This window comes from Solanum lycopersicum, chromosome 8, assembly GCF_036512215.1.
Source record: "Solanum lycopersicum chromosome 8, SLM_r2.1".
NCBI lineage: Eukaryota > Viridiplantae > Streptophyta > Magnoliopsida > Solanales > Solanaceae > Solanum > Solanum lycopersicum.
The window spans coordinates 67,346,035-67,365,496 of record NC_090807.1 but is presented as its reverse complement, the minus strand read 5'-3'; the positions used below and the strand labels follow the sequence as shown (position 1 = coordinate 67,365,496).

At 30.0% G+C, this 19,462-nt stretch overlaps 3 protein-coding genes across 3 annotated transcripts in view; 2 read left to right on the top strand and 1 right to left on the bottom strand.

Annotated features, from left to right (window-relative positions):
* Positions 1 to 89: 89 nt before the first annotated feature.
* Positions 90 to 4,856, bottom strand: LOC101256507 (uncharacterized). The gene is made up of 5 exons (XM_004245467.5): positions 4,433 to 4,856; positions 2,396 to 2,554; positions 1,506 to 1,766; positions 532 to 1,182; positions 90 to 431 (listed from the first exon to the last, which is right to left on the bottom strand). The coding sequence occupies exons 1-5, from the start codon at positions 4,511 to 4,513 to the stop codon at positions 342 to 344; spliced, it is 1,242 nt and encodes a 413-aa protein (XP_004245515.1). The 5' UTR covers positions 4,514 to 4,856; the 3' UTR covers positions 90 to 341.
* A 4,196-nt stretch (positions 4,857 to 9,052) lies between these two features.
* LOC101256794 (putative RING-H2 finger protein ATL21A) lies at positions 9,053 to 14,246 on the top strand. The gene is made up of 3 exons (XM_004245468.5): positions 9,053 to 9,611; positions 9,968 to 10,296; positions 13,512 to 14,246. The coding sequence occupies exons 1-3, from the start codon at positions 9,220 to 9,222 to the stop codon at positions 13,967 to 13,969; spliced, it is 1,179 nt and encodes a 392-aa protein (XP_004245516.2). The 5' UTR covers positions 9,053 to 9,219; the 3' UTR covers positions 13,970 to 14,246.
* A 2,591-nt stretch (positions 14,247 to 16,837) lies between these two features.
* The window catches only part of LOC101254929 (mitochondrial inner membrane protein OXA1), a 37,604-nt gene continuing 34,979 nt past the window's right edge, over positions 16,838 to 19,462 (top strand). The window contains exons 1-3 of the mRNA XM_069287843.1: positions 16,838 to 16,976; positions 17,731 to 18,237; positions 18,942 to 19,032. Coding sequence (XP_069143944.1) covers positions 17,747 to 18,237; positions 18,942 to 19,032 — 582 coding nt within the window. The 5' untranslated portion in view covers positions 16,838 to 16,976; positions 17,731 to 17,746. The remainder of the gene's footprint in view (positions 16,977 to 17,730; positions 18,238 to 18,941; positions 19,033 to 19,462) is intronic.

Here is a 19,462-nt window from a genome sequence, read left to right as displayed (position 1 = left end):
CTACTACCTTGAAAAAAACGCACATTTGCAACAGAGCTTACTACAATAAGCCCCACTTGAAGCTAGAACAGAACAAAGCGAAACAAGAGTGACTGGGAAATTTTGATCCAATAGATACTTTCTAACTCAAAGGAGTTCTTTGAGCTTAACAGTAACATGATCGCATTGTCTCACTATAGCTAACAAACACAACACGATAAGCTAAAGTTAGATAGTAGTAAAGCAACATTATGAATTCTCCATAGAACAGTTAAACTACTGGATGTTTTAGCGTTGAGCAGCAAAACTAACTACACTAGATGTGTAGCTGCAGAGCTACTTTCTTGGACATTCAAGATAACTCAAGACATACGCCTACGCTTCTGGGCAAGATTCTCAAAAATCTTATGAACATCAGCAGATGTAACTGGCTTTGATGGATCGAAGGAGGCCTGTCAAGGAAATAGAAAGGTAAAAGAATGCTCAAGCGCTATACCCTGAGAAAATGAGAAATATCAGTTAAACAGTAAGAGTTTGGGATGAGGGATATACCAGGTAGGTACCAATCTCGTCTTTAAGGTCAGCGATACCAGTCAAAACCTCCATTTTCTCGACATGGCCCAGATTATTAAGCAACTCAGCGCTCTGTTCTTGCTCATGTTCAGCTATCTTCTGCTTTGCCAGTTTCTCATATTCGGCAATGGTATCTTCTTTATCAAGTAAGAAGGCGAGGCCTTTCTGTTTGTAGAATTCTATGCAATTTGGACACCTACAAAGGACTTCTCTCCAGTCTTTGGAAAGGAACATTGACTTGCTTTTCTCAAGGCTATTTGGAGCTTCTAACAAATTTAGTCCAACAACACATTTGGTACTAGGACCAGCATCTGTATTACACTGATTAAGGAATGTGTTTGTTGCAGCATTTTCTCCAAGAACAGTCTTTCCATTGCAGTCTTGTTTAGGACTATTATCGGTTACAGGAGTCTCAATTGCAGAACTTCCATTGATAAGCTCCTTAGAAGATCCCACAGTCAAGGGTGCATCTTCAACCACCTCCTTGTCCTTTGAGGAATTTGTAGTAGTCTGCTGCTGGACTGGTGCAAAGATAGAATCAGGATATAGCTTTAAAAAAGAACAAACAGTTGCACACCCCTGGCAGATTAAATCCTCAAATTGAGGCTCCCCTTTGTCATCCCTTGGAACCTGTAAAAAGACTATAAAAATTAACTTTTTTAACTACTGAGTCATAAGGGTAATTACAACCAACTCACAGATCAGGGAACGAGTAATGCATTCGTTACAGGGAAATATGTGATCTCATGACTGAAGGGTCATATATCCTTCATGATGGACAAGAATCAAGGAACAATATGAATGAACACAATAATTTTCAGAAGCTACGATCCCTGAAATATCTCAAACTTACTCCTTGAAACTTCATAAATCATCAAGTTATCTCACACAAAATGTAAGGGAATTGAAGATGATCAGCAGAAATTAAGCAAGAAGAAACAAGAGTTACCAACCATATCAGAGGACTCAAGACCAAGATGCTCCTCATGAAACCAGTCCTCACAGATGCAGCATTGGAGATTCTCCAATTGGTCTTCAACATCAGGATCAGGATATGGCCGGCCACATGTGCAGTATGAACCTTTGAAATTGTGATTATATGAATTCTTCGTATTTTCAACATCTTTGCTAGCATCAAGCTTGCAGAAGAACTCCCCAAACTTTGAATTTCCACAGTCACACCTAAAGTTTCTCTTCGTCCAAAGTTCCAAAATCTTGTTCAACCAGCATCCAAAATTTGAAAAAGAAACAAGATCAATATATCTCAATGTAAGAAGTAAGATATTTAAATTATAACCACAAAGAAGAATAACATGAAAGAGCACCATAGTACTCATCTTGAGAAAATCATGCTACTGTACTAGATAACATTCTTACACACATTAGAGTCATGGTTTCACAAAATACCACTTGTGAGAACCCAGACATGCAAAAATAACAACACTGCCATGCAGTTCATCTTTGAATATGAAAAACTTAAATTTAACTTCAAAAACCTTTCAGCTTTAGTTTACCAATCTACTTATGCTGGACAGCTAGAGAGATTAAAAACAAGCAGCAAGTTGGATTAATCAAAGAGAACATTAGAGTATAACACATCCACTGGAGTACACTGGCAACCACCCATGTACAACATGCAGAAATCATAAACTGCTGACATTCGACAAGAAATCCTTAAGCTTTACATTTCAGAAGACAGAATGGTGACTTGGGTATTCATTTCCCCAGGTAGTCCTGGGTTCATGTATATAAGCATAAATAGTTTACTATCAATAGCATGAGATCATTAACCTAATCATCAATTATATGAAGGAAAAAGGCAAGTTCTTAGAACAATGCATACCTCATGACCATCATGGCAAGAAAGGCTACAAGCTGTGCATACTCCAGCAATCCCATCCGGTGTGCATGTCAAACAAGAAAAAATAGCCTGTCTCTTCATATAACCTTTACTATAGGTGCACTCCTTGCCTTCATCACCACCTAAGACCAGACCTGCTTCCTAATGAAATGATTTATCCCAATTGGAAAAAAAATTAAAACACATACTACAGTAAAATAAAATATCAAATTGAAAACATCATGATCAACTCACTGGTCAAAATGAAACTTAAAGCACACACCTCTTTGAGTGAAGACACAATTTTTTATTTTTTTTTTGTGTATGTGTGTGTGTTGGGGGGGCGGGGGCGCGGGGGGGGGGGGGGGGGGGAATCTGTGAATCTAGTACAACGAAAATTAATATGCAATTCAAAAAACTAATTTCAACATCCCATACACAAAAATGTCAATATTAATTCAAACCTCTTCAACCATTTCAAAGATCCAATTCACTACTCAGAATTTGACGGTGACTAGCCACTATGTAGCATAACTCCAAATGTCATGATTATCTTCTCAAACTTATTATCCAGTTTTCCATAGGTCTAGTGAGGCAACTCTGAAATTTCAAAGATATTAACTCGACCGTCAGATGTCTGAAGAAACTAGAAAAAGACCTCTTTGAATGTAGATTGGCTTTCTCACCTCTCTTACACAGACATAAGCATAAGACAATTAGCTAAGACCCCTGCCTATACATTCATCATCATCTAGACATCTACACCTCAAACTCAATTTAGTAGTCACCAACTATATGAACTATCTGTATCATTCTACTTTGTTTACAATATTTCGAATATTAATCACAATACTGGACATAAACTTACCAAAAAACCTCTTACTTAAACCAAGCTTGAGACCAGAAATGCCTAGCTAAAGATAATATTAACATATTAAGATTTATATTTACCCTAGCACCTATCTTAAACATCTATTTATGGAGCTGAAAGAAAAATAACCCAATTTGCATCTTCAAGCCTTAATATTCTATGGTTAATATGGAATATGGATCTAAGGTGTTAAAAAGTAAGAATGAACATGACCATCATAAAGTGTACACAGTATAACTATCAACACTGTTGCCGGTGCAAAGTAAGCTATTTGCTTAACATCTGAAAAGGTAAACTCGAAGACATCATGCCAATATGATGTGTTCCACACAAACTACTGATTGAGTTTATCTGAACACTCTCATCAGGATGGAATTCAAGGGCTGGCAATAATTAAACATACATAAAAAAGTGTTAAAACAATGAAGACATCAAACTATAGAAGACTTAACATTGAAGAATATCATCTGATGATGGACATTAGTATCAATCAACAAATCAGCCGATTAAGTATCTTTTCCAAATTAGTTGGATTTTACTGCATAAATTGTCTATACATATTCTGCTCTATTCAAATATGCATTCTTTTTTTAACAATGAAATATCTGAGTGCCAATGACTCGCTGTTTGAAACTCAGCGGATAATTAATCTTCCCGTGTACCCTTCTTCACTTGTATACCAATTCTTCGACTGCATTAAGGTTGAGCCTGAAATATACACATAACCCACACATGACAAGCTAAGCTCTTACCACATAACAAAACCAAGGAGGCTCGAGTGCATTTCATTCTCTCACTTAATTATTTGTATTTTAAGGTAATTAGGTGTTCTCTTATTCTCACACTTCTCTCTAACATTTCACTGTGAAAATAAAGCACAAACTAAGCTCCCGCTGTTGTAAGCACCCTTACACTGCATTTCTGTAAGAAAATGTTTCCACAGCTCAAACCTGTGACCTCAGTCATATGGAAGCAACTTTACCAAGCTCTTTACAGGATTTCATAATTGAACAAATGTCTTCGTGACTTCAAACTCTATTGAATTTGAAGTCAATAGAGTTTGTGGCTCCATACAGCCACAAACACAGACACAGAAATGCAACGTAACAAGTCAAATTAAATTGAGAATCCAGTAATAAAAAAAAATAAAAATTAGCAAAGTAACTTACCAGCTCCTGCTCTTCGAGATCTTGGAGAAACTCTCCAATTGAAACAGTATTCTCACCATCCTCTTCGAATGCATCAGCCATTTTCAACCCAGAAATGAGCTATCAAACCAAATTAAACCCTAAAAGTAGCTGCAAAATAGGAAAACCTGGGAACTCGAAACCCTAAATTGAAGAAAGAAGAAAGGTATCTACACGCAACGATCAGCTGAATCGATGAAGCTTACTGCCATTATCCATAAGGAAATTACTCCGTGAAAAATGGGCTAGGGTTTTATTCGAGGCAAAAAGGGCTGTAAGGACATTTTCCCGCCATTTTTATCAATTTTTTTCCGAATCCGAATTCAAGGTATTATATATGTGGGTGTCCGATGACTATATTCTTCTAGAAATGGATAAGCAAAAATTATACTCTGATTTGTTCGATACGATAGGAAGAAAAATATTTTATATAAATAAGGATTTTATTATTTATTTTTTGTGTTTGACGAATAAAGTATTTGTATATATTTACGTTTTAAATTAAGGTGTTCATTAAGGAAGTCGTTTATTTATTTTTTTCATAGAATTTGTTTTCCTCTTATATTGAACAACCCTTCATATTAATTTATTAATATATATTTTGCTTGACATGAAATTTAAGAAAATAAAATAATTTAGAGTCTTGTAATTATAAGCTAAAGATATACATTATTTATAAGAGTCGAGAATGTAGTGAGATAGATAGACGTTAAATCATGTAAGCACCTAGTTGCTTAGTTGTTAGTCTTGGAGTAAGCTTAGACTTCAATTAACCCTCCAAACCTTTCAAAAGCATTAAATATGTGCTCTTTATTGTCGTTCTATTTTTATGTTATAAATCTAAAAAGAGCGATGAAAAGTGAATTTCAAGTTTTATAGTTTCAAAAAGGTTAGTCATTGGTGATTATACTTTCGTAAAAACATCATTGGACGATTGTTCCTCTCCTTCCTCTTGAACCTATAACAAAAGGTTGATCTCGTCATCAACTCAACTAAAAATTTCGAATAGAAAAGATAAATTAAACCTTACTTAAGATGAAGGAAGCAATAATGGAAACTCCACCAGTTTCTTAAAGCTTCAAACTACTAGTCATTAAGACTAAAAATAAATATATTAAGATATTCTTTGATTTTTTTTAACACATGAAAAAATTAAAATTAGAAGTTTTAGAAAAAAAAATCATCTCACATGTTGTTGCCATTTGAAGAATTAAATAATGTTTACTTTGGTCACTATTTGTGTAAATATTATTTCAATGGCTTTATATTATCGGCTATTATGATTTGTAATATCTTTAAATATTATATTTAAATTTATATTTGAAATTAATTAGTTTGATTTTTTCACTATAAATTGGATCACATAAATTTAAAATGTGGGAAAATATTTATTTATATCTCTTTTTCTTCATCTTTTTTTTTTCACAACTTTAATTATTAAAATGATAATTTAAAATAAATTTTTGAATAAGAAAATAATTAGAAGTAAGGTAACAAGAGAATTTAATAATCATGCTCGACTATTTGACCAAAAATTCTGTTTAGTCCATTTTTTTTCTCAGATTGTTTTTACGGAAGATTATTATTTGTTAAAATCTATTTTTTGAGAAACTTATTAGTGTTAAAAAAATATGGATAATTTGTTTTTATGTATAAGCTAAATTCATATTTAAAGGGATCAACCTTAAGAAGTAAATTGTGAGTCATAGTTTTTGAAAATATATTTTTAACTTTTTTTTAAAAAAAAATGAGACGTGATTTATTTCATAAGTTTCTAAAATTATCTAAAGCACCCAGAATAATATGTTTGATACAAAAATTATCATTTTAAAAATAATTTATTATTCAAAATCATAACACGATATTTTGATAAATCTACTTAACAACACAACTATCAAAAGTACTAACTATTATAATTAGTCAAATTATTATTAGTTAGGAAGATTCATTGGAGCAAAATTAATGACTGTGTTTTGATCTTATTTTATTTTAGGGAGAATTGTATATAATGCAAATTAGTAAATTAAATTTAATGCTATAATCATATTTTAATTTAATTGTATCTTGTAGCAAACTGTTTGTGAGTCACATGTCTCCTTCAAATTCTCCCTCGCCACTCTCCCTCTCCTGCTTCATCTCTCGCTCGCTCTTTCTCGTTTTTATACAAACACAAGTATATAAATGTGTTTCTATTTGAAAAAACGAGAAAAAAATTTATATATACATATATTTTCGTTCCCCTCTCCTAGATCTCGCTCGCCACCCTCGTCTCAATCGCTTATACAAATAGAAAAAAATTGTATAAATTGTGTTTCTGTTTATATAAAGTAAGAGAAAATTGTATATACACTTGCAAATACATATATCTTCATCCTATATAGTTATAATTATATAATACAAATATTTCTCTGCCCAATTTCCTTTTGTTTTTCTCTCTTTCTCGTTTTATACATGCACAAATTATACAATTGATTTGTATACAATTACTATCTTTTGAATATGTATAGCGAATTATAAATTGATTTATTTGTATGTGTATAGCGAATTATACAATTGATTTATTTATATATGTATAGCGAATTATACATATTTATGTTTGCTATGAATCACAATTATGCAAATTTTATTATCACATTCGTATATAAATTTTGTGTTTGTTATATGTGAAAGTTGACCTGTATTATTATTTTGCCATTTTCTTTTCAAAAACATGTTTTTACCATTTGTGGTTCTGAATTGTGATGTTAACACTGAAAAAACTGGATCCAACTTGCAATTTTTTCAACCTAAAACACGTTTGAGTAGTTAACTTTTCATAATCATATTATACATTAAATTATTTATTTGTTTTCATACATATGGACAAAATATATATAAAAACAATATGTTTCTACTTTCATACATATAGACAAATTCAATTATCACTTATATTTAAAAAAGTTTTGTTAGCCGGAAATATTTAAAAAAAAAAGATATTTCTAAAAAGTATCAGTTTATCCGTGGTGAGTCGATCTGAAAATTACTTTTACGATCATTAAAACATTAATTGTTTTTGGCTAAATATTCAGGTAATACTCATAAAAAAAACTCAATTTTTATCATATAAAAATAATTATCGTTACGACTATTTTCTTTAAAAGAAAAATGATCAAACAACATATATAACTTTTACTTCATTAAGAAGGGTTTTTTTTTTATATATATAAAATAATCGTAATATTGATACACTTTTTTTGTCCGTCCTGCATACTCATAGTAGATTAAAATATTTTGCATAAAAAAAATATAAGCCGAATAATAAACATCGAAAGTGTCTAATACCGCATAATAATAGTTAAATTCTTATATTAATACACATTTTCACCTTGATTTTTTAAAACTAACCAAAATAATTAATTTACTATAAATATCGAATGTGAATAAAAAAAACTTCTTATTTAATTTTATAATTTTTTTATAAGGAAAATATAAATGCTTAAATCATGTGAATTGCGGTCCTTGCAAGTTATACTTCCCAAAATATAGTAATTATGGAATGCACTAATTTCTTATTCAATATAAAGATCATTTTGCAATTTATTCAAACACGTACCACCATATATATTTTCTTATTGGCCATCATCATCCTTGTCGATATGTGAAAGTTTGAAAAATTAACAATATTAATAAAAAAACATGATTTTAAAAATAAAAATAGGATTATAATCAGAATCTAAAGTTTATAAAAATTTAATTTTTTATAAATTAATTAATTTTAACTTAAATAATTTATTTATATTTGATAAATTTCTTTAAGATATATAAATCGTAGAGTAAAATAATTGAATTTAGGTAAATCAATGATGATTTTTAAATTCGTAAGTATAATTAATAAAATAAGATGACTATGATTTAATATTTTTTACATAATGGTTGAGCCCCGTGCGTGACTCGGCACCTAATTCAATTTGTATTTTACCTAAACACTTTTAATTTAATCAATATTTTAGGAAAAAAACATTTCAAATTAATATGTTAGAAAGTGACTATAAATAAAGTATACAAACGTGTACGTGATATTTTTAAAATTATGGAAATGATATCGTAGTGTCACTATATAACGAGCATAAGTAACTTAATAAATATTCTCTTTTATGAAAGAAAAAAAACAAGGAAATAAGAACAACAAATTATTTGTTGAATTTTAAAAATATAATTTAATATGTAAAAAAGATTATTAAATCAATAAAATAATACTCCACAATTTTGAAACATAGCTTTTAAACACAAACTAATTCAATATGAAAATAGTGAGTGCACATATATTTATATATTATGAGGACTAATATCGATATTGAAAATTTGGAATTCCATTAATATGAATTCATTTCATGTTGGAAAAGCTCTTTATAATAACATTCGTATCTTGTTGTTACTTTGATATAATATAAAATATGTTAATTTGTATCGATCGGCTCATGAGTTATAATGTTTATATTATTTTAATTTCAAATTGAGTATAGCAGTTTTAGTAAATTTACTTAAGATAGATAGATATAAATTTATACTTAGAAACACATTAATATATATATATATATCGAATAGTTAATTTTGTATCATAATATTAATAAGGTCGAAATTCATCTAGAAACTCCAAATACCGACCAACTTGTTTAAAATATAACAAATTCCACTTCTCACAATATTCAAATTTGCATATATTCAAACACCATTTCTGAGCTCCACCAAACTTCATAATTTTCCATTTTTTCTCTAAACAATAAACAAAAATGGAAATTACAGAGCTTAAACTGATGATTAACATCATAATTATCTTCTTCTTCTTCCTTAATTTTTCTCCAGTTTCCTCTGTTGATGTCTGCAACCCAACTTCATGCTCAGAAATGGGTATCGGACCGGAAATCCGGTTCCCTTTCCGGTTAAAAGACCGGCAATCGGACCGGTGCGGTTACCCCGGTTTCGATCTTTCGTGCAATGAAAGAGGCCAAACAATCATGTCACTTCCTCATTCAGGTGATTTTTTAGTTACAGAGATTGATTACTCTGCTCAATCTGTAATGCTTTATGATCCAGATTTCTGCCTTGTCAAACGACTCATCGGTTTTAATGTCACAAATTCGCCATTCAAAGCTGATCATCAACGAAATTACACAATCGTCAGGTACTAATTCGTTATCAAATTACAGTAAATCTGCACTAATCGCGATTTGTGTTAGTCTGGAATTTCGATTTGTTCAGAGTCTAGATAATCCTTAAATCAGATGAATTTCCTTTATTCACGATCTAGATATTTTAGGTGATGTAGAGCTTATTTCAGTACCAGGAAAGTGGAGAATCGAACTCTCTCGATGAAATTTTGAGTAGTTAAATTACTAAGATTTCCGAAAATGCATAATCTCGTCGATTAACTGATATCTATTGCCGGTGGAAGGTGACAGTTACTATACTAAGAAATGCGCAAAAGCTAATAACTATTCCGATCCGTAGTGAATTTGAATTTGCTCTGTGTGTTTTTAGGTGTACTTCAGATGACTGGTTAAGTTACCCAAATTATCAGGTAGCGATTCCGTTGTATTGCCGGGGAGTTACGAGCAGAAATGAGGCGATTTTGGCGATGCCGCCGAGTATCTATGAGCAAGAAAAACCAGTTGGTTGTAAATTGATTAATTCTAGAGTTTCTGTTCCTCTGCAATTGGAAGATTCGCAGTTTTGGTCTCCAATGGAAGGTCTTGTGTTAACTTGGAGTGAACCAAGTTGCAGGATTTGTGAAAATCAAGGGAAACTTTGTGCTTTTAAGAGTGATACTGGATCTGATATTGCTTGTTCAAATCCTCCTCCTTCTAAAGGTATGTTATTCAATATTTTCTCTCTTACCTGCATCTCCCTTCGATCGATCGGTATGATAAGGATAATAATTTCAAAACTCTAATAAGAATTTCATAAATATAACAATTCAAATTTGACTTATATGCAACTTGACTATTTTATCAATCATCATTTACAAGTTAGACTAGTTATTCACATCAAACTAACTAATTTTACCAGTTAAAAATTAAAATAGAAAAATGACAAATATACGTCAAAATTATCGTAAATGATGTGTAGATATTCTCTACCATATTTTTAGGACATTGTTGTCCCTGTCGTCTAAAAACTAGAACATATATTTAATAAATATTGAATCAGTGGATAAGATTACGAGACGTGTATGTTTGTTGGCATAAAAGGTATATATCCTCTAGTTTTTTAATGGTAGAAATATCAATGTCCCAAAAATATGACGGATAATATTTGCATACTATTTATGATAGTTTAAATATATTTATCTCTTTTTTTCAAATTAAAATGAAAATGCATATCATTTATAACTAAATAACTAATCATAAATGTGTTGACATATTCTTCGAATACATTAGTTTATATTAATATAGATATTGGTTAACTTTCACTACCATAGATATTGTAATTGGATGACATTTTCGCCCTTCACATCTTAAGCTTCATTTGATACACCTAATGTCTGTTATACACTAATAAATACATAAAAGAATCATCCAGTATGGTGTAGAAAAATCGTATCGACGAATTAAAAAGATACTTTTTATTTAATTAAGTATAGAGACTTTTCAAAAAAAAATGGAAATTAGATTTTATTTTTTTCTAATTTACTTTTTGAACAAAAGTTGTTTCCAAATTTCCAAGTTGATTATTGGTGGGGTTGTTGAACTTATAGATGTTAGTGTGTCATTTGTGAAGTGTCTTATCACTAGTGTTGCATAGTCCATGTGCATTCATGTTACATCATCTAAATTTTTTTATTTTTTTTTAGTTTTGGTAGTTTTGTTTGTAGGGTCAAATAATTGTAGCTCCACCTAATGAAGTTGAAAGTTTGATTTTGATTATTTATTTATTCAAAAACAAGATTGAGTCGTGTTTTATTTTTTCTTATATAAAATTATAAATACGGGAAATTAGCATTTCTAGTCCCTTATAACCGACAAAACTTAATTTCTATCTCAATGATTTCTGATAAAATATATAAACTTTCAATTAGTTGATAAGTACTGTTAAGTGCTAAATAATCCAATTGTTGAAAATGATATAATTTAAAAATAGTCTAGATATCACACATGTTCTATAATAAGAAACTAAATGCATACATTATTTAATAATGTTAGAGATTTGCTTAACCAATTATTTCAATCATTAGAATCATAATTTATCAATAATGGAGAAATAAAAAAATAATTATCCCAAGTATTGAAGAAAATGAAAATTTTGGTTGCAAAAAAAAAGTATTTAACTATTTAGAGCTCGTTTGAATGTGCTTAAAAAATAACTTTTAAAAAGTATTTTTGAAAGTGCTGAAATTTATTTTTAAAATAAGTAGTTATATGTTTGGATAGAAGTGTTTCAATTGAAAAAAAAGTTGTTGACGTGTTTGGCAAATAAGTGTTGGTAAACACTTTTTTATTAAAATGTCTAAAATACCCTTAAAACTGTTAATACGATAAAAAGTTGATTAATTTAAGATTTTTATACTTAAAAAAATCAAAACAATACTAATTTATATTTTACATCCACAAGTAATAATATTTCCTATCATTCACATATTTCTTTAGCATCACAAATTTTTTATAATTATAATTATAATAAAATAGTAATAATGATAATAAATAATAATAATAATAATAAAAGAATTAACGACAAAAAAGTAATATATTTGGTCAACATAAAATAACTTTTAAGTTGAAAAAAAAAACCTCACCTAACTTTTAACTTTTGACTTAAAATAAGTCATTTTTGACTTAAAAATAAGTCACTTTAATAATTGTCAAAAACTCTAATAAGTCAAAAACTGACTTTTAAATCAGTTTGATCAGTTTTTAAATCAATCCGAATAGACTTTTTAAGTGTAGGTTATTGGTTGACTCTACTTCTTTTATTAGCTAGAGTCTTTTAAGTGTTTTAATCTTAGACAAAGTCTAAAGCATAGTCTGGTGTTTACATCCGGTACAGATAAGTTTTATCCAAAGATTTGATTTTCATAAAGTTATTTTTCTTTGAATTTAATGATATTTAACAAATAAAGTAACTTTACACAAATATTAATTATTAATTAAGTGATTATCCTTGAAATAACTCTTTTTTATTATAAAAGTGAGGAAAATTTTTAGATCGAAAATATAGAGTAGTAAGATTTGACTTTATTTGCAAAAAGTCAATATATAATGCCTATCAAATTTGTCACATTATTGATGACACATAGTGCAAGAATATGAGGCTCTAATTTCACAAAGTTAATAAAATTTTAGCCATATATGGCCACCATCCATGACCTTCAAAGCTACCATGCCACGTTATAGAGAGCTAACCGGTAAGGAGTTGGGCAGAAAAAAAAAATAATCAATAACTAGCTATCTATCGTATAGACGCTTAATTTAATTATATGAATTTTTATGCTATTATTAAATAAAGGAAAAATAAAGATTTCAATTTGTCAACTTATAAAATTTTGAAAAAATTCACCAAAATAAAAAAGAAAATTTAATTAAAACGCACGAAACGACACAAATCATGAGTGTGGATCTAATTCTAGTTCTAGAAAACAAGAAGACCTAAGATAGATATAAGATTTGAATCGTCAATTCACTTTTAGAGATATATTTAATAGTAATAATTAGGTTAGTAGTACTTTTTGGTTTTAGGTATGAATTCATATGTATAATTAAGGGGTTCCAATTAAAATATATAGTGACATTTATATACACAATCTATAAAGAAAAGCACGAGTTAACGTAGATTAACACTCCTATCGAGACAATCATAGGTATTCGTTATTTCTACTTACTAGACGTTTGATAATTTGTTCTCTAACATTTAGACAGATGATTTTATCTTCACTTCATTAAAATTGTAAATATTCTACTACTAACAGATTTATTTAATTTAATGGCAACCTTAAATAATAACTTGGATATATAAGTTTGTGACTAGTTTGGATTAAAGGTAAGGTCTTTAATTGAATATTGTTTAACAATAGTCGATATTATTTGTGCAGGACTTCCAAGAGGAGCCAAATATGGCATTATAATTGGAGTTGGGGTGCCAGGTTTTGTATGCTTAATTGGAATAATAGGCTTTGCATTTGGTAAACTTAAAGTTTACACTCTTCGTCGTGATTTGAACTCTGATCTCCCAAGAACCATTAATCTACAATCAGCCATCGCCACGAGAGGTCTTAACAGGGCAATCATTGATACATATCCCAAGACAGTGCTCGGGGAGAGTCAACGTCTCCCCAATCCCAACGATGGCACTTGTCCGATATGTCTATCGGACTACATGCCTAAAGAAACGTTAAGAACTATACCAGAATGCAACCATTATTTTCATGCTGAATGCATTGATGAATGGCTTAAGTTAAATGCTACTTGCCCCTTATGTAGAAACACACCAGATCGATCGTTACATCCTTGCTCATCGTCAACTTTTTTGGTATCGTCGTCTTCTCCATAGGCCTCAACACACACACACAAAGACTCCGTTTTGCTTTGATTTTTGATGTCTTTTATAGGGAAATTATTCTTCTTGTATATAAGTTGTGAGTTCCAAGTATTGTAAATGGAAAGAAAATAAAGGATATAGGATAGAATTCTTTTTGGCGTTAATTTTTTTTTTTTTTTAGAAAGGAAATGATTTTGCACTTTACATGACGTACAGATAATGTTGCTCTTCTTTTTCCCTTCTTATTCTTCCGAACTATCAAATGAGATTGGTTGGACCTTGTACTGCACCTTACTTAGTCTTTCGATTGAATTAAATTTTTTAAAGCTTAAATAGAAATATTCATCGAAAAAGATTGAATAAGGAATTCACTTCTCTAAATCTAAAAAAACAGAAAATCCCGCATTGAGCATAGCTAATACGCGATTACGACTAGCCGATCATATTATTCCATAAAAAAAAAGAACTACATGTATAAAGAGATACCCTAGATATACATGTTTAACAAATGTTTATGGATAGACAAACTTTGTGAACAGAGTTCGTGGTATTTACGTGAAAAATAATATCCCCGTTACTATTATCATAACTGTGTATGATGATTGTAGTTGATAGTTGCAAAATCAGAATTTTCATTAAGAGGGTTGAACTCCTCTAATCATCTAGCAATCACGCTTATAGATGATATCACATATTGGACATACATACTTATATTTATTAATACGAGTTCAAGCGAATTCAATAACTTTTGCTTATATTCTATATATAAAAAAATACTATATAAACATGCAATTATGAACCGAATAACCGAGTGAACTATGAGTTTGATGACAAAAAATATAATTATGAACCCAATAACTAAAATCTAGATGGCAAATTCAACTTCAAATCCCGACTCCGCCCCGTCGTTCGAAATGGTTTCATAGTATTATGGGAAATTTTTCAAAATGTCAATATTTTAGCATTTAAGAGGACTCATTAGCAACAATTTCAATATTTAGTAAAAATGTCATTTAGTTTGTTATGTATCTTATTTATGTTTTTATTATTTATTTTTATTTAAAGAATATAATTATTTAATAACAAAAAGGAGAAAATTAAGGGGGGAATATTTTAAAGAACGGTAAGCATCCTTAATTTTCTCATCAGTTACATTTTCAAATAAAATTTAAATTTTATTTTTTTTCTTCAAAATTTTTACCTTTTTAAAATTATATTCATTTCACAATATATTCTATTTATATTTATTATAGTTTTTTATTAGTTTGTATTCATTCCAATAGGAATGCCGAATTTATCTATGTAGTCATTTAAGAAATATATTTGTATTTTCATATATTTTTTCCCTATATAGTTTTTTTTCTTCAAAAATCCTGTATGTATTCATTTCAATATGTATTTTATTTGTATTTCTATTTATTCTAATTTTTATTTAGAATTTTGTATAATAATATATAAAATACGAAAAATTAGTATGATGAAAAAGTGAATGAAATATAAAATTGAAAAGAAATAATTGAATATTTGGTGTACTCATTCTTAAATAAAATACATAACTAGTTGACATACCTTTAGAATAAATACAAATTAGAAAAAAATGTCAAATTCAGTTGACATACCTTTATTAGTTTGTATTCATTCCAATATGTATGTCAAATAAAATGTAGCTATTTAATAAATACATTTGTATTCGTATATATTTTTCATTGTGTATTTATTTTTCTTTTCAAAATCTTGTTTCCTTTTCTAAGTCGTATTCATTCCAATATGTCTATTATTTGTATTTGTATTCAAATACAAATAAACTAATAGAAAGTTGTTCTTCTTATAAATAAAATACATAACTAGTTGACATACATTTGGATAAGTACAAATTAGGGACAAATACAAGGTTTATGATAAATCATGCAACATGAAATTTTTAATAAATACAAATATTGATAGTATACATAGTGATTTGAATACAAATTAAGAAAGCATACCAAATTCTAAAAAAGAACTATAAATACAAAACAAACTAATAGAAAATTGTTCGACAACTATCCTATCTTCGTCGTTTTTTTCAAGATCCTCACGAGTAGACAAAGATTCCACATTTCCGTTCTGAATTTGAGGAAGGTTTTGCACACCAATGAGTCTTGTAAATGTTTTTACCCTCTTTCTTCCCTCATTTTAGCAGCGGATCATACATTATACACTATTTGTTTAGTAATAAATAAATTAAAGGATGAAAAATCACCAGAAATTGGTTGATTAAGATGAATACCTCTAGTAAGCCTCTTGGATTCAACCATTGGAGAGTAAATCATAACGGAAATTGAAAAATACAAACAACATTTTTTTAAGATTTAAACAAAAATAAAATTAGAAAAGAAATCTGAAAATAGGATAAAAATTTGAGATACCTTAATCAAAGAGATTCTTGTTGATTCAACTTTGGATTAAAAAAACAACCAAAATATATGACAAAAAAATATTTGCAACTTGAATGTTGGAGGAAAATCACAAAAGATAACCATGAGAGAGAAAAAAAAATTACAATTTGAAAAGATAAATATGAGAGAGAATGTTTTTTCTTAAAAAAAAGGATATATAGAATTAATTGAAAATGAGAGATAAAATAGCAAGAAAATTGGGACACATAAATTTTTTAAAATAATGACATTTTTGACATTAATACTAATATTTATAAAGCTAAATATGTTATTTATTTTGACTAGTTTACTAATTTTTTCTACTATTATCAATAATTTGGGCCACTATCTTCCACAAGCCCAAAAGCCATGTGCAAGTATCTGAGAAGAATATGCTACTACTATGAAAAGTCAAAAATACCCCCCCAAAATGGCAACAAAACTCTCGGAGCCCCGAGGTCTAAACGGGTCAACCCACCAAAAAAACCCGTTTGAAACAGAAAAATCGATCTTACATTTCACTCCTCGTACTTTTTTCTCTCTTCATTTTACTTCATAAAACCCCGTAAACCCTTCTTTCTTCGCTCTTGCAATCACATATTGCTGTAAGTTTTCTACTCTTAAACTTCATATTCATGTATTTTTTGAATCACAAATCACAATAATTGGGATCTGAGCTTTGAATCTTTTCTAATTTTGCTTCTTTTTGTGTCATTTTGTTGTGTGAATGAATCTAAAAATGTTATCCTTGTTTTGTGTGAATGAATATAAAGTTATCATCTTTATGTTATATGTCTCTGTATTTTTGCTGTGTGTGTGACTTTAAGGGATCATTTTGGTAGAGTGTATAAAAACAGTACTCTGTTGTCCTCAATTTAAGTGGCACAGTTTGAATTTCGATAGTCAACAAGTTTTACTTTTTACGTAGTTTTCAAATAGCTTATGTCTGAATTTACAATCAAAGTTTAGAAGTTTGAATCTCAAAATTTTAGCTGTGCTACACAAATTGATACTGGGGAGTACTGAATAGGGTGTATTAGTATTCAGGGTTTAATTTAGTGTATTAAGGGCGATTTTGTTTTTAATAGTGCTTATCCATGTCCTAGTAGTCCTTGTAATGCTAATACCATGGTTTGTTCATGGTTGTGTATTGGTTATACCGTTATAGATAGGTTGAGGATCCTACCATAGAAAAGATTAAATAATATTATGACTTATACATGTATTATATTTTCTAATAGATCCTACCAAGCGTTCCCTAAAGGTTTCATATTTATGATGCTTATGTTATGTATATACTGTCATGGTTGCCTATATATGATTTGGGGTGTTAATGTTTGCTGCTGAATCTGTTTATAGGAAGCATATATAAAGAATGGCTTATAGGCGCAGCATAACAACGCGAGCGAAGCTTCTTTATCAGCAACAAAGAGTCACTCCTTCATTTTCTTATTTTCATAAGGATGATGATGATCGTAAGAGCTGTCCTGAACCGACTTTTGAGAATTTAAGAATTACTAGTTTTTCCCAATCCCGTTACATGGGAAGTGTAAGTGGAGTTAACAGCTTCATTGGCTCAAGAAGCCCATATCAAGACAGGAGGTTTTGTGCTTCAGGACTTATGATTCCGATGAGTTATGGGTCCTCTTTGACCAGGAATATGTCAACTGATATTGGTGGTGAAGCAGATAAAATTAATTACATGACTGATGTTGCCGAAGTACTTGCTGATAAGGCTGTGGAAGCTGTAGTTTCTCAAGCTCCAGCTTTGAACGAGGTGGCAAATGCTGCTGCAGATTGTTATTTGCCGGTGAAGGCATTGATGTATTTGATGGATTACGTTCATATATTTACTGGGTTTGAATGGTAAGAGTAAATGTTGCTGCCTCTAATTTTTCCTGTTATCTCATTCTGGTGTCTTTACAGTACATTTGCATTGCTTAGTAGGAAAAAGAAATGAAGTATATAGTTATTCACCTCTTGATAATATTTAGGTGAGAAACAGAGTGATGACTATCACATTAACAACTCAATGCACTCTTGGTTTGGGGCTGGAAAGGGGTTCAAGAACAAGAAGCATGATTTTATCTCGTTTGTTATTCCCATAGTCCTTTTATTAAACAAATATACATTTTTTTGACTGAAAGATTTCGTAGAACCTTAAGATATATAGTTTTAAGTTGAAGTTATCATTGCAATTGAAGCATCTGACATGTATTCAATTAGGCTTGCTGAGTTTGTTCTTTTATACTCTGCATAAACTTAGCTGGGCTTCAAAATTGCAGATCTTTCATTTGAAATAATTGCTTGCTTGGACTTAATGTTGGTAGTAGTTCTTGTTTGAGAGATATGTTTGGAAGTTCGAGATTTTACATTTTAGCTGAAATACTTTAAACCTTAGGTCGTTAAGAGTTTCTCTCTCTCTCTCTCTCTCTCAGTCATTCTCCCCCCTCCTACCACATTTTTTGTGCAAGTTTTGTTCCAAGTTAAAATTAAGGCATCATGCTTTGTTTAATTAAGTGACAACTCTTACGTCTTGGCTTCATCTTGAAAATTTTGATGTTGTACAGGTGGGGATCCATAGTTGTTACAAGTATTATGATTCGGTTGGTTATTCTTCCATTAATGATTAATCAGCTTAAAGCTACTTCAAAACTTACGGTAAGTTTCTTAAGTGCATTTTAACCTTGTTAATGTCTCAGTTTGCTTACATAATAACATCTTAAGGCAGTTGGTGAAATAACTAGACCAAAATACGTATGATCGTACCTTTTCTTAAAGAAAAAGAAAAATGTTCCCATAGAATCTTAAACCCACACAGGACCTCCATTGTATGCACAAAATTAGTGAAGGAAACTGAGAAGGTAATTCAGAAGTTCGAGTATGTCAACATATACAAGTTACAAATGTTGCTGAGCAACAAAAATTATCCAATTGGTTTCCCTACTTAACTTTTGTTGGGACTGAACACTGAAGGATCTTAAAAAACCCGGACCTCAGGCGAAGTTCATTTGTTAGCTACACCTATGTTGGCGTCTGTTTCAAGTAATTGCTTGGTCTTTCGTTCTCCTAAATTTAATTTTGAAGCAAT